Genomic DNA, 17,434 nt, shown 5'->3' with positions numbered 1-17,434 from the left:
AGACTGCCTGAGGGCTACTTCTGGAGTTCACTGTCAAGAAAAATGTGGGAAACCGATTGTGGAGAGGCTTGGAAAACTCCATGAATACACTGAAAACCACTGACAGTGTACCTGAAATGGGTGAATCCTAAGTACAGGAAACCCAGCTCAACAGTGTTACACACACACACACACACACACACACACACACACACGAGACCAGTCTAACTAATCAGTCCACACTTGAGACAACATTTTCAGGATTCTCTTCTCTAGCCCCTTCTTCTTCTTTTTTTTTTTTTTTTTAACTTTTATTTGATGAATATAAATTTCCAAAGTACAACTTATGGATTACAATGGCTTCTCCCCCGATAACTTCCCTCCCACCCGCAACCCTCCCCTTTCCCGCTCTCTCTCCCCTTCCATTCACATCAAGATTCATTTTCAATTCTCTTTATATACAGAATATCAGTTTAGTATATATTAAGTAAAGATTTCAACAGTTTGCACCCACATAGAAACACAAAGTGTAAAAATACTGTTTGAGTACTAGTTATAGCATTAAATCACAATGCATAGCACATTAAGGACAGAGATCCTACATGAGGAGTAAGTGCACAGTGACTCCTGTTGTTGACTTAACAAATTGATACTCTTGTTTATGGCATCAGTAATCACCCTAGGCTCTTGTCATGAGTTGCCAAGGCTATGGAAGCCTTTTGAGTTCACTGACTCTGATCATATTTAGACAAGGTCATAGTCAAAGTGGAAGTTCTCTCCTCCCTTCAGAGAAAGGTACCTCCTTCTTTGATGACCTGTTCTTTCCACTGGGATCTCACTCGTGGAGATCTTTCATTTAGGTCATTTTTTTTTTCCAGAGTATCTTGGCTTTCCATGCCTGAAATACTCTCATGGGCTTTTTAGCTGGATCCGAATGCCTTAAGGGCTGATTCTGAGGCCAGAGTGCTGTTTAGGACATCCACCATTCTATGAGTCTGCTGTGTATCCCGCTTCCCATGTTGGATTGTTCTCTCCCTTTTTTATTCTATAGGTTAGCATTTTCAGACACTAGTCTTGCTTATGTGATCCCTTTGACTCTTAGTCCTATCATTATGATCAACTGTGCTCTAGCCCCTTCTGAACAGACTTGGGAGGCTGCAGATCCCGGGCCAACATGTAACCAGCAGCCAAAGCTCCACAGCCCCCCTGTGGAAGGGACAAGTGGGCAGTGACTTGCCATGGGCAAGAGGCTTGTCTTTAAATCCAGTTGCCAACAGAAGCAAAAAAATTTACTTATCATATGTCATAGTTACTTATCAGAAAGACATATTTACTTCTCATAAATACCATGAATTTTGGTTCCTGAAAATAATAGTGAAAGCACTACCTTTAGAATGTTGTTATAAAGATGAAGTTGGATAGCGCACACAAGTTTTAAGCCAAGTGCAGGCCTGTGGCACGCATTCCTAAATGGCCTGTCTCAGCAACGGGCGCCTTCGCACAGGCCTCTCTACAGCCCCAGCTCCCCTCAGGGCCATACCAGCCTCACACCCAGCTGGGCTCCTCCAGTTAGTGATGCAGCCCCTCTTGGCACCCATTGTCTTAAGAATTAAATCATCGTCGCCCAGCTGTCCTCTCCCGAGGGCCAGCACAGGGCTTGCACATGGTAAACAACCAAGGAACACTTGGGGCTTTTGTTTACTGAACGAAAAAGGGAGGCGAAGGTCAACTACAGAATCCTGGTGGCTGGGCTAAGGGACCTGAGCTCTCCACCGAGGCAGCAACTGGACACAATGATCTGGTGAGACCAATCACACAACAGCATAGGGTGATTTAGGAGGTGAAAGATCCTAATGAGGACGAGACCTGACCAGGTTCACCCACTGTTAAGTCCAGAGCATCTGAAGCAGGCCCTGAACAAAGGCCCAGGGAGTGGACACGCAAAGGCTGCAGGTTAACAGCTACAGGGCTTGGTGACGGGTTTGGTGGAGGAGACGGAAGGGCAGGGAGGGGCAGGCATTTGCTTGAACAGTTAAGCTACTGATTAGGATGCCTGGGTCCCACACTGGAAGGCCTGGGCTTGATTCCCAGCTCCAAATCCTAATTCCAGCTTCTCTCCAAAGCAGAACCTGGGGGACAGCAGTGATGGCTCAGGTAGTTGGGTTCCTGCCACCCATGCAGAAGACCTGGATTGAATTCCCAGCTCCTAGCTTTGGCCCCTCAACCACTGCAAGTATTTGAGGAATGAACCAGTGATAGGGGTTCTCTCCCTCACTCTCCCTTCCCTCCCTCGCTCTGTGTGTGTGTGTGTGTGTGTGTGTGTGTGTGTCACTCCCTCTCAGTCTCTCAAATAAATAAATAAATAAATACAAACACAATAAAAGCAACCAGGAGAATGGTCCACAGGCAGAGACAGCAGGAACTGGAGAAATGACTGGGATTGTAGGGAGGGATGGAAAGAGAGAGAGACAGAGAGAAAGATTTTCTGTCTGCTGGTTCATTCCCTAAACGGCACAATTGCTGGGGCTGGGCCAGGCTGAACCCAGGAGGCTGGAACTCCATCTGCGTCTCCCATGTGGCTGTTGCTGCTTTGCCAGGCACATTAGCAGGGAGCTGGATCTGAGTCTCAGGTGGCAGCTTTAGCCACTGTGTCACAGCACTGGCAGCGCTGGCCCCAAGAGAAGTGAATTTCAAGGAGACCACAGGATGCTGAACCAGACCTTTGGCAAAAAGGCTGAAGTTAAACTCAGGGAGACGGGGCCACTGCCAGCAACACTTGCATCTCATATGGGGGCTGGTGTGCATCCCGGCTGCTCCACTTCCTATCCAGCTCTCTGCTGTGGCCTGGGAAAGCAGTGGAGGATGGGCTGAGTCCTTGGGCCCCTGCATCCACAGGGAAGACCTGGATGAAGCTCATGGCTTCTGGCTTCGGCCTGGCCCAGCCATGGCCATTGCAGCCATCTGGGGAGTGAACCAGTGGTTGGAAAACCTCTTTCTTTCTCTAATTCTGCCTTTCAAATAAATAAAAAATAAATCTTTGGGGAAAAACAAAAACAAAACCCAGGGAGGTGTGAGACACCCACACAGGGCAGGAGAGATAGCTCAGAAACATAGACGCTCTCTGAGGGAGAACAGCACGGGCCAAAGCCAGAGTCCTGGTAAATCTGGGAGGAAACGGGGGGAAGCAGAGCGGGACGGGGCGGAGCCGGTGAGGAGGAAACAGCAACAGAGGAGCCAAGGAAGACGAAGGATTTGAAGAGCGCCAGGGCTCTGCAGCCGCACACGGACGCCGCGGGCTGGCCTCTGAGCAGTCGGTGCTCATCAGCACCCACCATCCGCCAGAGCGAGAGTACGCACTCCCCGAAGGAGAAAGCGCAAGACCTGGGAGGGAAGAGAGCGCGCAGCATGGGTTCTAAAGCCATGATGGAGTCAGGGGAAGGAGGAAGAAAGAGAAGAGTCAAGGAGGACCACGTGGAGGCTGAAAATCAAGGTAGCTCGACTCTAGCCTGAAGAGAAGTCACTGGCTGAGGCGGGTCTGCAGCGCTCTGTGCTGGAACGTCATCAGAATTTCTCCTCCAGCAGCTCCAAGCGGACGCTCTGCGCCCCCAGCCTGGCCACCTGCCTGGCCATGCTGCTCCCAGGGGATGTCTGACCACTGGCCCACCGCTCCACGAGGCCAGCCAACTCCCCAGCGAGACTCGAAGAGAAAGGCTACACACTTTCACCTCAAGAACTGTGGCGGTGAGCTTCCTGTTCTTCGCTCACAATAATTACTGGTTTTAGCAAACAGTTCTCCCACCGTTCACATCTGAGCAAGCCCAAGAAGGCTGACAGCAATCACAGACGCCCCTCCCCTGGAGCCACCTGTCCTCCTCAGGGATGGTGACAAGGCACGCCCCAAGGAAAGCATCACCGCCCACGGTGCGTGAGGGGCAGCCTGGTCCACCCCCCACTGAACCTCACCCCAACCACTGGCTTCCCAGGGCCAGGGTGTGCCCAGGAGCCAGCAGTGGAGAGGCTGCTGTGGTCTGGGAGGACCAGGCCTCTGGAGGCCCTTCTGAGGACGCCCAGCGAGGGCGCCCACGGTCTGACCCATGCAGCGCCGCGGCCCCCCCACTGGCAGAACAGGTCGCCTATCTGTCAAATAATCAGACGAACAGTGCCAACTTCAGAAAGTAAACAGCAGCCCAGCAGAAAGGATGGAGAACGAGCGAGAGCAGCAGACCCCTTCGCACTGCACCCTAAGGGAAGACATTAGCACCACAAGATGCTGCCACGGCCACGGGCAGAGGGGAGCTGCCTTCCTCCCGCCTGCACCGTCTGCGCCGTGACCATGTGACTATGTGGCTATGTGACCATGTGACTTCGCACATTACTGTGGGATGATTCCTTCTGTCGACTTCCAATCCTGCAGGATGAGCTCTGCAAGGCGAGCATTTTTGTTTTGCTCTTCTTTCCACACCAGAATCCAGCACAGTGCCTGGCACCCGGCTCCATGACCAGCCCTGAGAAGTGCTGGGCTCAGTGTGCTCTGTGAACGTGTGGCCTCCTTGGTACCCTTCACCCCGAATCATCCGCCAACACACATCATTCACAGGGTCAATGGGGAGACAGATCAGCTTACTCACTCTGACGAAGACAGAGACAATGGCTTTAAGCGCCAGTTCAACTTACTCTGCTCACTGGCTCAGTTTCCCTATCTGCAGAGTAGGGACGATAGCACCCACAGGTCCCTGAGCTATGGCACAGGCAGGGCTCCATAAACACGAAGCCGCCTTCCCCCTTCCTCGCGTGAGTGTGTGAAGACACTGACCTCTTACTTACCTTGCCTATCCTGATGCACGAGTTTATAGTATCCAGCAAGTCGGCCTTTTTTTCATTTATAGGCACTTCTGCTAACTCCTTCCCTATTAATTCACCTGACTGATAGCCCATTGTTGTTTCAAATGCAGGATTTGCATACTGGAGGGAGACAAAAGAAAAAAAAAATCAAGTGAATTAAAAGACATTTTGAAAAGAAGACGATAAAGAGTCTTCAACATACACCCTCATGTTTTCTACCCAGAAAGCTCAGGAGCAGTGGCTGTAAGGGCCCAAGAGCACAGATATAGGATTCCAGAGCTTTCTGCTGTGTTCTCCAGAGACCCACCCCCACTTCGACAAGTTTGCCTGGGATAAACCAAGGGCTGCTTAAGAGGGCTATTTAGATAATGGGGCATATAATAAAATGCCAGACCAGGAAGGCACGTCCTGTGACAGGTGCCGCCTCCACTCTCTGCCCCTCCAGACACTGTCTGATCTCCACAAGTCACTGAACCCCTTCCAGGCTCAGTCTGCTCCTCTGACAGTGGGGAGGAGCAGTCATCTGCCTCTCTCACAGGAATCAAGTGTGCGATACGCACACGCAGGCTATGAACCCGGGAGCGTTACGAAAGAAAGGCACCGCGGTTGAGTTTCCAAGAGGGCTGCAGACAAGGAGAAAACACAAAGCACAGCGGAGCAGCCCCTGCTGACGCAGCATCCACCAAGGGCCATGGTCCTTACTACAGTAAGTGACACACACACACACACACACACAGGCTCACACCCCCACAGATACACACATATACTCTCTCACACACACACACAGACTCACACCCCCACAGATACACACATATACTCTCTCTCTCACACACACACACAGACTCACACCCCCACAGATACACACATATACTCTCTCTTTCTCACACACACACACACAGACTCACACCCCCACAGATACACAATATACTCTCTCTCACACACACACAGACTCACACCCCCACAGATACACACATATACTCACACACACACAGACTCACACCCCCACAGATACACACATATACTCTCTCTCTCTCTCACACACACACACAAACTCACACCCCCACAGATACACACATATACTCTCTCTCACACACACACAGACTCACACCCCCACAGATACACACATATACTCACACACACACAGACTCACACCCCCACAGATACACACATATACTCTCTCACACACACACAGACTCACATCCCCACAGATACACACATATACTCACACACACACAGACTCACACCCCCACAGATACACACATATACTCACACACACACACACCCACAGATACACACATATACTCACACACACACTCATACATACACACTCATACCCATACACACACTTACATACACTCACAGATACACACATACACACACACTCACACCTACAGATACACATATATATTCTCTCACACACACACACAGACTCACACCCCCACAGATACACACATATACTCTCACACATACCACACACACCATACACACTCTCACACCCATACACATTTACATACACTCAGATACACACATATACTCACACAGACATACACATACACACTCACAGATACACACATATACTCACACACATACACACTCATACCTACAGATACACATATACTCACACACGTACACACATATATTCACACCCATACACACTCATACACAATATACACATAACACTCACACCTACACACATACACTCACACATATACACACTCACACACATATAATCACAGATATACACATACACACTTACAGATACACATATACTCACACACATATACACATACACTCACACCCACACACATACATATACTCACACACATATACACTCATACAGATATACACATACACACACTCACAGATACATATATACTCACACACACTCATACAGATATACACATACACACACTCACAGATACATATATACTCACACACACTCATACAGATATACACATACAGTACACACACATACACATTTACATACATATACTCACACACATACACACATACTCACACACATACGGACTCACACACACACTCATTCAGTCCTCAGGACCCGCTTACAGAAGGCAGCTGGTTGTTACCTGTACCACTGCCATTTGTACAGATGAGAAAACAGAGTCGGCTGGATTAACTGCCATGCCCGCTGGCTGCTCAGCTGAGGCAAACTGGAACCAGAGCCGCAGCCGGGGCCGAGCCTGCTCCCAGGGCACTGACAACTCCCAGCAAGGGAGGCATCAGTCAGACTGAAGTGCCCGGGTGCCCAGAAGTCAGATCAAAGTGGAGCTCGTTCTCAAGTGCTGGGTTGACACAACTCCCTTTTCTGCTGCTATCTCAAAGTACAAGCCACGCGATCGCAGTCACCGAGCTAAACCCACTTGGCTAATAATAGGTCATTTATTCAGCAATTACGAAGCCTGCTTTTTTAGATACTTGGCTTATTTCCCACAAAGTTCTGTAAGTGTACACTGTCTCCAAGAACAGGAGAAAGGCCTGCAGCCCCGAGGGCCAGGCACTCCCTCTGCTGCGGCAGTGCCCCTCCTGAGCACTAAGCCTTCTAGCAAAAGTCTTCCAACAGCAGGGAGCAGCGCGACAGTACGTTCCACCCCCGCCCCCGAAAGTGGGCTGAAAGACCAGACACAGGCAGAAGAACTGGTTCAAATCGGCTGGGTCCAGAATGGCGCCTCACCTAACCTCAGGAGCCCTGGATCCTCCTTATACCTCCATGATAATGTGTTAGCATACTAAGATAACCCCTCACACCCTGACAGTGCACAGCTGCCATGACAACCTATGGAAGTAGCAGGAGGAGAGGAGAGAGGTGGGTCCCTAATTCCTAGAAACCACCACCCCTTTCTCAGAAACAGCGTGAACATCTGTCCAGTGCTAACATACATTTCCCAGCCCCTGGAAACGTACAGCCTCGGATGCACGGTGGGACTGCACTGTCTCTGCTGTTTCCTTTCACAAAGCTGTCTTGCTGGGGCTGGCATTGTGGCACCGCAGGTTAAGCTGCCGGCTTAACTGCACTTCCAATCCAGTTCTGTGCTAATATACCTGGGGGAAGCAGCAGATGAGATGGCCCAAGTGCTTGGACCCTTGCCACCAATGTGGGAGACCCACACGGAATTCCTGCTCCTGGCTTCAGCCTCGCCTGCCCCAGCTGGTGAGGCCATTTGGGGTGTAAACCAGCAGATACAAGATCTCTCTCTCTCTCCCTCCCTCTGTCACTTTGCCTTGGAAATAAATAAATCATAAAAAGAACACCTCCTGCTTTCTCCGCACTGGCTCATGACTGATTCTATCCCCTCATGGAAGCCAAGACATTCCTGAGGCCACAGTGGCCCACACAGCGTCCCCAGCTGTCCAGTATCACAATAACAAATGCTAATGCGGTATTTCTACAGACATTTTTAATACCCTAGTTGTTGTTAATATCTTTTCTTTTTTAAAAATCACGTGTTAGTGATTTTTTTCCTAATACGTCTGTAAGGAAAAATTGGTCCTAGAACTTCAGAAAGGAAAAAAAAATCACATTGGAGGGTTCGAGCCTAACGCCGAGAACGCGCACATGACAAATCTGAAAGGACACGTGTCCAGGTAACAAACCTGAATGACGTGGTCTTCACTTGTAATTTCGATTGCTTCTTGACTTTTCTCTAATGCAGTGAATATTGAGTTACAAGCCCTTTGGGGGTGGAAACAAAAGGACCGATTAATGCTATAAATACTGTACGCTCTCACACTTTAACTCACTCAGATGTGTTTCCAGGTGGTTTATAAAGGTGCTGCTTGTGCATTCCAGAACAGAGGGAGACCATTACAGAGCAGAGGACCCCTCCCGTGCCTCCCACTCGGGACCTCCTCTGCCCACGGCGGTGTCGTGTCTTCCTTTCCACTGTGAGGAGGCAGTGGGCTACGGGGACACAGGCTGGGGTCAAACCCCACTCTTCAGCAGCTAAGGGACCCAGGCAGGTGACTGGGGCCCCTTCTACCTCCTCTTCACCACTGGGAGTCTCCATGAAGACTAAATGAGAGTCAAACACACCATACAGGGGCCGGGCGCTGTGGCACAGTGGATAAAGCTGCCGCCTGCGGTGCCAGCATCCCACATGGGCGCTGATTCGAGTCCCAGCTGCTCCACTGTGGATCCAGCTCTCTGCTAATGTGCCTGGGAAAGCAGCAGAAGATGGCCCAGGTGCTTGGGCCCCTGCACCCACGTGGGAGACCCGGAAGAAGCTCCAGGCTCCTGGCTTTGGATTGGCCCAGCTCAGGCTGTTACGGCCATTTGGGGAGTGAACAAAATGGAGATCTTGGAGATCGATCTGGGAGATGCCCTGCTAGGTTTTACCATTCTTTTTCAGCTTTTGCAGAGCTGGTGAATAAAAAATTGTCTATCACTTTCACTTGCTTTTTTTTTTTTTTATAACTAGCAAGGCTGAACATCTTTTTGCGTGTGTTTTATTGGTCATTAATATCGCTTGTGAACAGCTTGAACATGTCTTTGAAATTTTTTCTACTGGGGTGTTTCCATTTCTTAATGGAGTCAACAAAATCCTTTGTGTATTTGGGACATTAACCTACTGTCTGTCCTAGATGCTACAAATACATTTTTCCCAGTTTGCCATTTGTCTGAAGTTTTAACATTATAATATTATTTAACTTTTTCACGTAACTGTAGACAAACTTAACATTTTCATGCTGTCTAATGTGTTTCTCTTCCTTTAATGAATCTTTCATGCCATGATGAGCTTAAAAAGATGTCATCATCCAATTACAAATGCCCATTAAGTCTTCTTAGTACTTACGAGGCCCTACCTTTTTACATTCAAGTCTTTAATTCATTGGAGCTTATTTTGAGGTAGGGTGGGAGATCTGAATATAATCTGATTTGTTTTCCAACTAGTTAACCAACTGTTTAATCCTATTCCCTGAGAAGTCTACCCTTTCCAGTGCGGATTTGAAATGCCATGTTGATCATATACCACATCTTCATACCCTTTTTCTGGGCTTTGTATTCTAATTTGCTGATCCAGCAGTAACATAAAGTTGCTTTTTAGTGCTTTTTTAAAAAAGTTTTACTTATTGGGGTGGGTGTCTGGTATAGTGGTGAAGATGCCACTTGGGACACTGACACCCCACATGACACTGCCTAGCTTTGAATCCTGGCTCTGCTTCTGATACAGTTTCTTGTTTTTGGGCACCGTGGGAGGCAGCAGATGATGCCACTGACACAGGATCATGGATCAAGTTTCTGGCTCATGGCTTCAGCCAGACCCAGACCTAGCCAGGTCCAGACCCAGCAAACATATGGAGAGTGACCCAGTGGATAAAGATCTCTGTCTCTCTGCTTTTTAAATTAAATGAAAATAAATTTAAAAATTAAAATTTATGTGGCTTACATTATTTTTCTATCCTACAGTGCTGCTCCAGGAAATCAATCGATCAGTAAACACATCACTTCTAATCAGAGACCCTCTGTTTCTTTAAGATCACCATCAGTTAGGCCGGCGCCGTGGCTCACTAGGCTAATCCTCTGCCTTGCGGTGCCGGCACACCGGGTTCTAGTCCCGGTCGGGGCGCCGGATTCTGTCCCGGTTGCCCCTCTTCCAGGCCAGCTCTCTGCTGTGGCCAGGGAGTGCAGTGGAGGATGGCCCAAGTACTTGGGCCCTGCACCCCATGGGAGACCAGGAGAAGCACCTGGCTCCTGCCATCGGATCAGCGCAGTGCGCTGGCCGCAGCGCACCAACCGCGGCGGCCATTGGAGGGTGAACCAACGGCAAAGGAAGACCTTTCTCTCTGTCTCTCTCTCTCACTGTCCACTCTGCCTGTTAAAAAAAAAAAAAAAAAAAAGAATAATAATAAAAAAAAAGAATAAAAAAAAAAAAGATCACCATCAGTTGCATGTACCAAAACCCCTTCAGTGGCTTCACCAAATAGCAACCAATTTTCCTCCACATGCAAGAGTCTGGGGGTAGAGAGGTCAGGGCTGGAATGCTGGCACCTTGGGTCTCCAGTGACCCAGTCTCCTGGAGTCCATCTTTCTCTAGGTGCCTCACAGCCCCACGGTGGTGTCCCACCTCTACCTGCCGAAATTTTTGCCCCCCCCCCCAATGATTCCCATGGTCTGGATGGAGTCCAGAAAACTGGGTTTTAACAGCGTTATCCTGCTGATCCTGTTGAGTCCTATGCAAATGGCTTGAGAACAAGTGTCTCAGGTGTAGACAGAACACACGGTTAAGCAGCAGGCTGAACACACGGTTAAGCAGCACTGACTACACAGCAGCCTGTCTGGGGCTGAATCCTGACTCAACCATTCACTGTTACAATCTTGGGAAAGTGGCTTAACCAGAAAATAAATAAATACATAACTCAAGCTTCTGTATTTACTTAGTTAGTTGAGAGACACAGAGAGAATGAATGAATGAGAGACCGAGCTGCCATCTTCTAGTTCCCTCCCTAAATGCCCACAGTGCCCGGGACTGGGATCTGGGACTCTATCCAGGTCTCCCGTGGGAATGGCAGTAGCCCTCATTCCTTGAGCTCTCACCGTAGTTCCCCAGGGTCTGCCCTGGAGAGACACTGGAGTCAGGAGCTGAAGCTGCAACTCGAACTCAGGTACTCTGATATGGGGTGTGGATGTCTTAATCACACTCTCAACACCGGCTACGTAACTGCATTTCAAATCCAGCAGGAAAAATCTCTCTTTCTCTCAATTCTCTAGCCTCACATTCCCCAGTCCTTTCCTATTTTTCTGTCTCCCTTCAGCATGGATATGTCCACATGGGGCTGTCAGCTGGTGCACAGAGCAGGGCATGATGGGAGACAAGGACAGAGAGGTAAGCCATGAGTGGACTGTGGCGAGCGCTGTTGGCTGCACCCTGGAGTTGGGACTTCATCCTGAAGGCAGCAAGGAGTCACAGGACAGAAACACAGATGGAGTTACGTTACTCTGGTGCGGAGGATAGACAGAAAGCATCAGGACTTCATGTAGGGAGGCCAATAATCCAGGTTAAAAAAAAAAAAAAAAAACAAAAACAGGCTAGCACCTTTCAAAGGAGAGCAGCAGTGAGGATGAAGCCCAGTGGTCAGATTCCAACAGGATGTGGTGAGCGCCTGTTTCAGTCAAGGACCACAGGGAAGAGGATGGTTCCCTAAGCAAAGGGACGCAGGCAGAAAGGGTTGAGGGTACAGTAAGATTCAAACACAGGGAGGCAAATGACTCACGGTTTGGACATACGGGTTACAATCTGAAGGACCACCTTTGCCATCTGCTGCTTAGGAGGTCCTGGATGCAAGCCAGCTGACCTCCCTGGGTGTTTCTATACTGACCGGATCAAATGAACTCCAACATGACCTCCTGCTCCAAACGGCTCCTCTCCGCTGGAGAGGACAGCAGCGTGATTCAGGGCAGAAGGGCTGCGCCAAGTGCAGACTCTCAGGAGGGCACAGAGGCCCAGGGCAGCCGGCGACCTCCCCTTTCCTCTCAAATCCTGCAACTCAAAGGAGCTCCTGCCCAGGTGTTCAGGCTGGAACATTTGCGCTCAGCACCACTGCTTGGCTAGCTCAGGCTCAGCTTGCGATTCATTCATCTGTCCATGAAGTTCTTTCCTCCCCTGCATGTGGAATCCTGTATCGGTCCCTACTACTTTTTGTTTGTTTGTTTTGGAAGAGAGGGAGAGGGAGAGGGAGTGCTAGCAAGCTCTTACTCATTGGCGGAGACTGAAGATGGGAGCTGAGAACTCAATCCAGGTCTCCCACGTGGATGGCAGGGAGCCAACCACTTGAGCCATTATCTGCTTCTTCCCAGGGTTTGCATAGCAGGAAGCTGGAGTCAGAAATCAGAGCAGAGAACCGAACCCAGGTATTCTGATGGTCTCTTAACTGCTAATCCATTTTTTTTTTTTTTTTTTTTTTTGGACAGGCAGAGTGGACAGTGAGAGAGAGAGACAGAGAGAAAGGTCTTCCTTTGCCGTTGGTTCACCCTCCAATGGCCGCCACAGCCGGCGCGCTGCGGCCGGCGCACCGCGCTGATCCGATGGCAGGAGCCAGGAGCCAGGTGCTTTTCCTGGTCTCCCATGGGGTGCAGGGCCCAAGCACCTGGGCCATCCTCCACTGCACTCCCTGGCCACAGCAGAGAGCTGGCGTGGAAGAGGGGCAACCGGGACAGAATCCGGCGCCCCGACCGGGACTAGAACCCGGTGTGCCGGCGCCGCTAGGCAGAGGATTAGCCTAGTGAGCCGCGGCGCCGGCCTCATTAACTGCTAATCCAAACACCTGCCTCCAATTAAATTTTTTTAAAAAAATTCTTTGAGGGGCCAGCACTGTGGCTCATTTGGTTAATCTTCCACCTGTGGCGCCAGCATCCCATATGGGCACCGGTTTTAGTCCCAGTTGCTCCTCTTCCAGTCTGGCTCTCTGCTGTGGCCTGGGAGGGCAGTAAAAGATGGCCCAAGTGCTTGGGCCCTACACCTGCATGGGAGACCAGGAGGAAGCACCTGGCTCCTGGCTTCGGATCAGCGTAGCTCCGGCCGTAGCGGCCATCGTGGAGTGAACCAATGGAAGGAAGACCATTCTCTCTCTCTCTCTCTCTCACTGTCTGTAATTCTACCTTCAAATAAATAAATAAAAATCTTAGAAAAAAAATAACAGGATACTCATGCAGAAAAACCTAGAATGACAGGAGCTGCTGACTTCATCTTCTGTCAACCTGATACAATTACACTAACTTTTCTGCTTTTCTTGCTCATCAAAGAATCATACAGACTTTAAGGAAAGCCTATCAAGAGTAATTTAAAAATCTTTATTATAAAGAAGAAAACACGTTACCTACCAGAGACAGCCAGTGCTAGTAGGTTTTGTGTATGTATATTCCTTAGAAAACAACCTATAATCCAGCAGGTGCAGGTCATATGCTTGCATTTACCACTCCTTTGGGGGCCTGTGTTTCAGTGTGAGTTTCTAATCACCAACATGACCTCTTGGGAAACATGCAGGCAGACTCCAGAGAGTCTGTGTGACAAGAGCTGCTACCACCCCATTCTATTGTAGCAGGAGGTCAGTCGGTTATGGCCAAGGTCCTGCGACTGAGGTCCTCGCTCGCAAGACTGGCATGTGGCAGTGGCGTTACCTGAGTTTCAGCTGTGACCGCACCTCTCCAAACTCCAGCTGCAGCAGCTCATTGTAACAGGCCATGATGCTGGGGTTCTCCACATACCTCTGGAAACACAAGGGGGCATCTGTAAGTGACTACGTACACTAATGGGAAGAATTCTAAACAAACTTCTCAATTTGGCAACTGAAATAAAAAAAAAAAATACCTTGTCATGAATGAGGAATAGAAGAGGAGGAAAATTTATAAGCACCAAATTAGCTACAATAAATAAATATTAAATGTAAGAATACACGTCCTTTGGTGCCTTGCATTTTGGTGAAGCAGAGGCTAGAACATGCCAAGGGGGATTCTTGTTAACTACAGGCTTCTTCATACTGGGTTTTCCGAGTACAGCCAAGAGCAATCTTTAGTCCTCCTTTTAAAGTCAAACAAGTATAGTGTCAGCAGATATGTGCTTGCATTTCTACTGCACCTGTATTTCATGCAGGCAATGTTTTCCTGCACTGACTTCCAACGTGACTCAGCCAGGAGGCACATGGTCCCCTCTTCCAGGAAAGGCACCGCAGACACCATGACCCTGCCCGGTGTCTTCCTGCTGTGGACGCTGAAATTTGTATAATGATCTTCCCATACCAGAAACATCCCACAAGAAAGCAAATGTAGTTCTGAGAAGGGGGACCCATTCCTCCATCAAATGACACATTTCATGAAGCCACTGTGCTCTGTCACGGTTCTACTTAGATGTAAAAAGTGTCTGCGAACATTTCCTCTCCCTGCTTTTTTTTTTAAAGATTTATTTATTTATTTGAAAGTCAGAGCTACACAGAGAGAAAATGAGAGGCAGAGAGAGAGAGAGCGAGCGAGCGAGCGAGCGCGCGCGCGCGCTTCCATCTGATGGTTCACTCCCCAGTTGGCTGCAACGCGGCGCTGATCCGAAGCCAGGAGCTTCTTCTGGGTCTCCCACACCAGTGCAGAGGCCCAAGCACTTGGGCCATCTTCCACTACTTTCCCAGGCCATAGCAGAGAGCTGGATAGGAAATGGAGCAGCTGGGTCTCAAACTGACGTCCATATGGGATGCCGGTGCTTCAGGCCAGGGTGTTAACCCACTGCGCCACAGTGCCAGCCCCTCTGCTCCCTGTTTCTGTGAAGAGCTCTCTGCTTTCACCTGCACAATCAACGGGCAATGCTCCACCTGATGGAGGAGGAAGTTGAGGCTGCCGAGCCCTAGACAGGCCAATCTGGGCCACGAGGCCCTGAACGAGTTCTTTCTGCCACTTTGGTGACAGCCTACGTCCGCCATTTGGACGATGACTGGGGTCTTGTCTGGATGCCTAGCAACGCGGGAATCCAGCCCAGGCCTGCTTTAAAAGCTGTAGGATCCTAAACAAGGCACTTAGCCTTCCTGAGGCTGACCCCCTCCGAAAAATAAATAAATAAATAAAAAGCCAAGAACAGTAACCTTGACCCTCCAGTGAAGAGACCCACAGGAGACAAAGGGAGGCAGCAGGGTAGGGTGAGCCTCCTGCTCGCGGGCAACACACAGCCCTTCCCACCATGGGGGGTGACAGCCGACTGGCAGGGGAGGAGAGTGCAGCGCTAACCAGCGAGGGACAGGAGGGACTGCTGGGCACAGTGCTCGTGCCGACCAACAGACAGGCAGTGGGGGCCTTGAGACAGACAGGACGGGGGCTGTATTTATCCAGTTCCACAAACGGGCCCCATACTACAATCAGATTGTTCACTGCGTATGAAGGTTATACACCCACTGACCTTTTTCGTTCCCGAGGTAGAACTGAAGGTCAGGAAACAGGTGCACCTGACCATACATTCAGCATCTGCTCTCCCGTGACCATACGTTCGGCATCTTGCTCCCGCTCTCTGCTCTCCGCTCTCTATCCCTGCTCAGCCGTAAACCTCTCAGCTGACCACCCTCCCCACTCCAAATTTCTCCTCTATCTCAAGGAGCCCTCAGGGCATGGCAGCTGGAGAATTGGGCCAGGTATCCTGGGCCAGGTGTCCTGAGGAGGTCAGCCGCTAGTCCCTCTGCCCAAACGGCAGCATTTGAGAACTACCTGCAATCTGAAAACAAACAGTAACATCTGGCAGCCCCTCCCTGTGCGCCCAGAAACAATCTCTGGGGTGTTTTTGCAGAGACCCAGCAGCGAGAGACAGCAAACCCCAGACGCTCCCTGGCCAAGGCCAACTGGGGAGGCAAACAGGTCCCCCGTCTGCCTTCCCATCCTGAACTGTGACTGATCTACCAAACCGCAGACTGCCCGGAATACCAGAGTGACCTCACTGCAGTACTGGCTGTCAGGGCCAAGCCTTGTCCCCGCTCCCTGTAAGCCTGAGACGCAGAAGAATCCCCTTGCTCGAGGTCTAGCTGTTCTGCTGTGACCAGAGCACCCTTTGGTCATACGAAGGTAAAGAACAGTGGATGACAGGAATGGTTAGCACTGGTGGTTTCTGAGAACCACCCTTTTTTAATTTTTTTACTATTTATTTATTTGAAAGGCAGAGTGACAGAGTAAAAGAGACAGCGAGGGAAAGAGGTTTTTCTACCCACTAGCTCACTCCTCAAGTGGCCACAGCCATCAAGGCTGGACCAGGCCAAAACCAGGAACCAGGGATTCCACCTGGATCTCCCAGGGGGTGGCAGGCGCCATCATCTGCTTTCCCAGGCACGTTAGCAGAGCTGGATTGACAGCACAGCAGATGGGACTCTAACCGGCACTCCAATAGGGGACGCAGGAGTGCAGGCATCACAAGCAGCGGTTCAACAGGCCGCACTACCGTGCTGGTGCCCCTCCCCCATTCTGATCCCTCCACCACAAAGCTGAGCCTGCTGCCACCTCCGTATTTCCCAAGTCAGCTGTCACTAAAGTGACGACGGCAATGCTTTTGTGCTTTCTGCGTAGAACATGTTCTTACATGGGCAGGCACTTAGGAACGGCTCCAGGCGACATCTTGTTTAGGGATGTGGGCAAGAGAGGAGGAATATGTGGTGTCAGTATTGACGACCTTTCAAGTTGGCTCCATAACTCAACAACACCAAGAAAATGCAAGGACTGTAGGGTAGCAGCCTTCTACCAGGAGGCTCTCACAGTTTGCACAGCTGAGCTCCTGGAATCCCAAACACACACGTGTCCAACACTGCATCTGTGTGCTTCCCAAGAGACTGCGTACAAAGCCAAGGTTGAATGACCTCGGTGGCTGCGAGAAGCAAACTACCCAAAGCACGGCGGGGACAACCTCCTTGCCAGGTCCCACGAGAGGGGGCTTCTAAGCTCCTTAACTGTTAAAGGCACAGCGGGTTTGCAGCCGCTGAGTACTCCAAAGGTTTTCCAAGAGAGCTCAGTGTGAACGCCCTCCCCAGCAGCTTCGGAGACACATAAACACCCCTCAGGACAGGCAACCTACAGCCTGGGACTCTGCCCGAAGCAGCCCTCTCCCTGGGGCTGGCTGGGTTGTTCTCATTCGCGCTGACACGCACC

At 50.1% G+C, this 17,434-nt stretch overlaps 1 protein-coding gene across 9 annotated transcripts in view; it reads right to left on the bottom strand.

Moving 5' to 3' along the window:
* PDE8A (phosphodiesterase 8A) overlaps nt 1-17,434 on the bottom strand; it is a 169,949-nt gene that overhangs the window by 39,583 nt on the left and 112,932 nt on the right. For 8 of the 9 annotated variants that reach the window (XM_089310761.1, XM_002721497.6, XM_089310763.1 and 5 more), the window contains 3 exons: nt 13,955-14,043; nt 8,434-8,512; nt 4,804-4,941 (listed from right to left, as the gene is read on the bottom strand). In XM_089310761.1, coding sequence (XP_089166887.1) covers nt 4,804-4,941; nt 8,434-8,512; nt 13,955-14,043 — 306 coding nt within the window. Of the gene's footprint in view, nt 1-4,803; nt 4,942-8,433; nt 8,513-13,954; nt 14,044-15,710; nt 15,895-17,434 lie in introns of those variants that run through there. The other variant, XM_089310762.1, reaches the window with a different exon arrangement.

This window comes from Oryctolagus cuniculus, chromosome 12, assembly GCF_051225735.1.
Source record: "Oryctolagus cuniculus isolate XC-2025 breed Fujian yellow rabbit chromosome 12, ASM5122573v1, whole genome shotgun sequence".
Taxonomy (NCBI): Eukaryota; Metazoa; Chordata; class Mammalia; order Lagomorpha; family Leporidae; genus Oryctolagus; species Oryctolagus cuniculus.
This window is presented reverse-complemented; position numbering and strand designations above follow the sequence as displayed.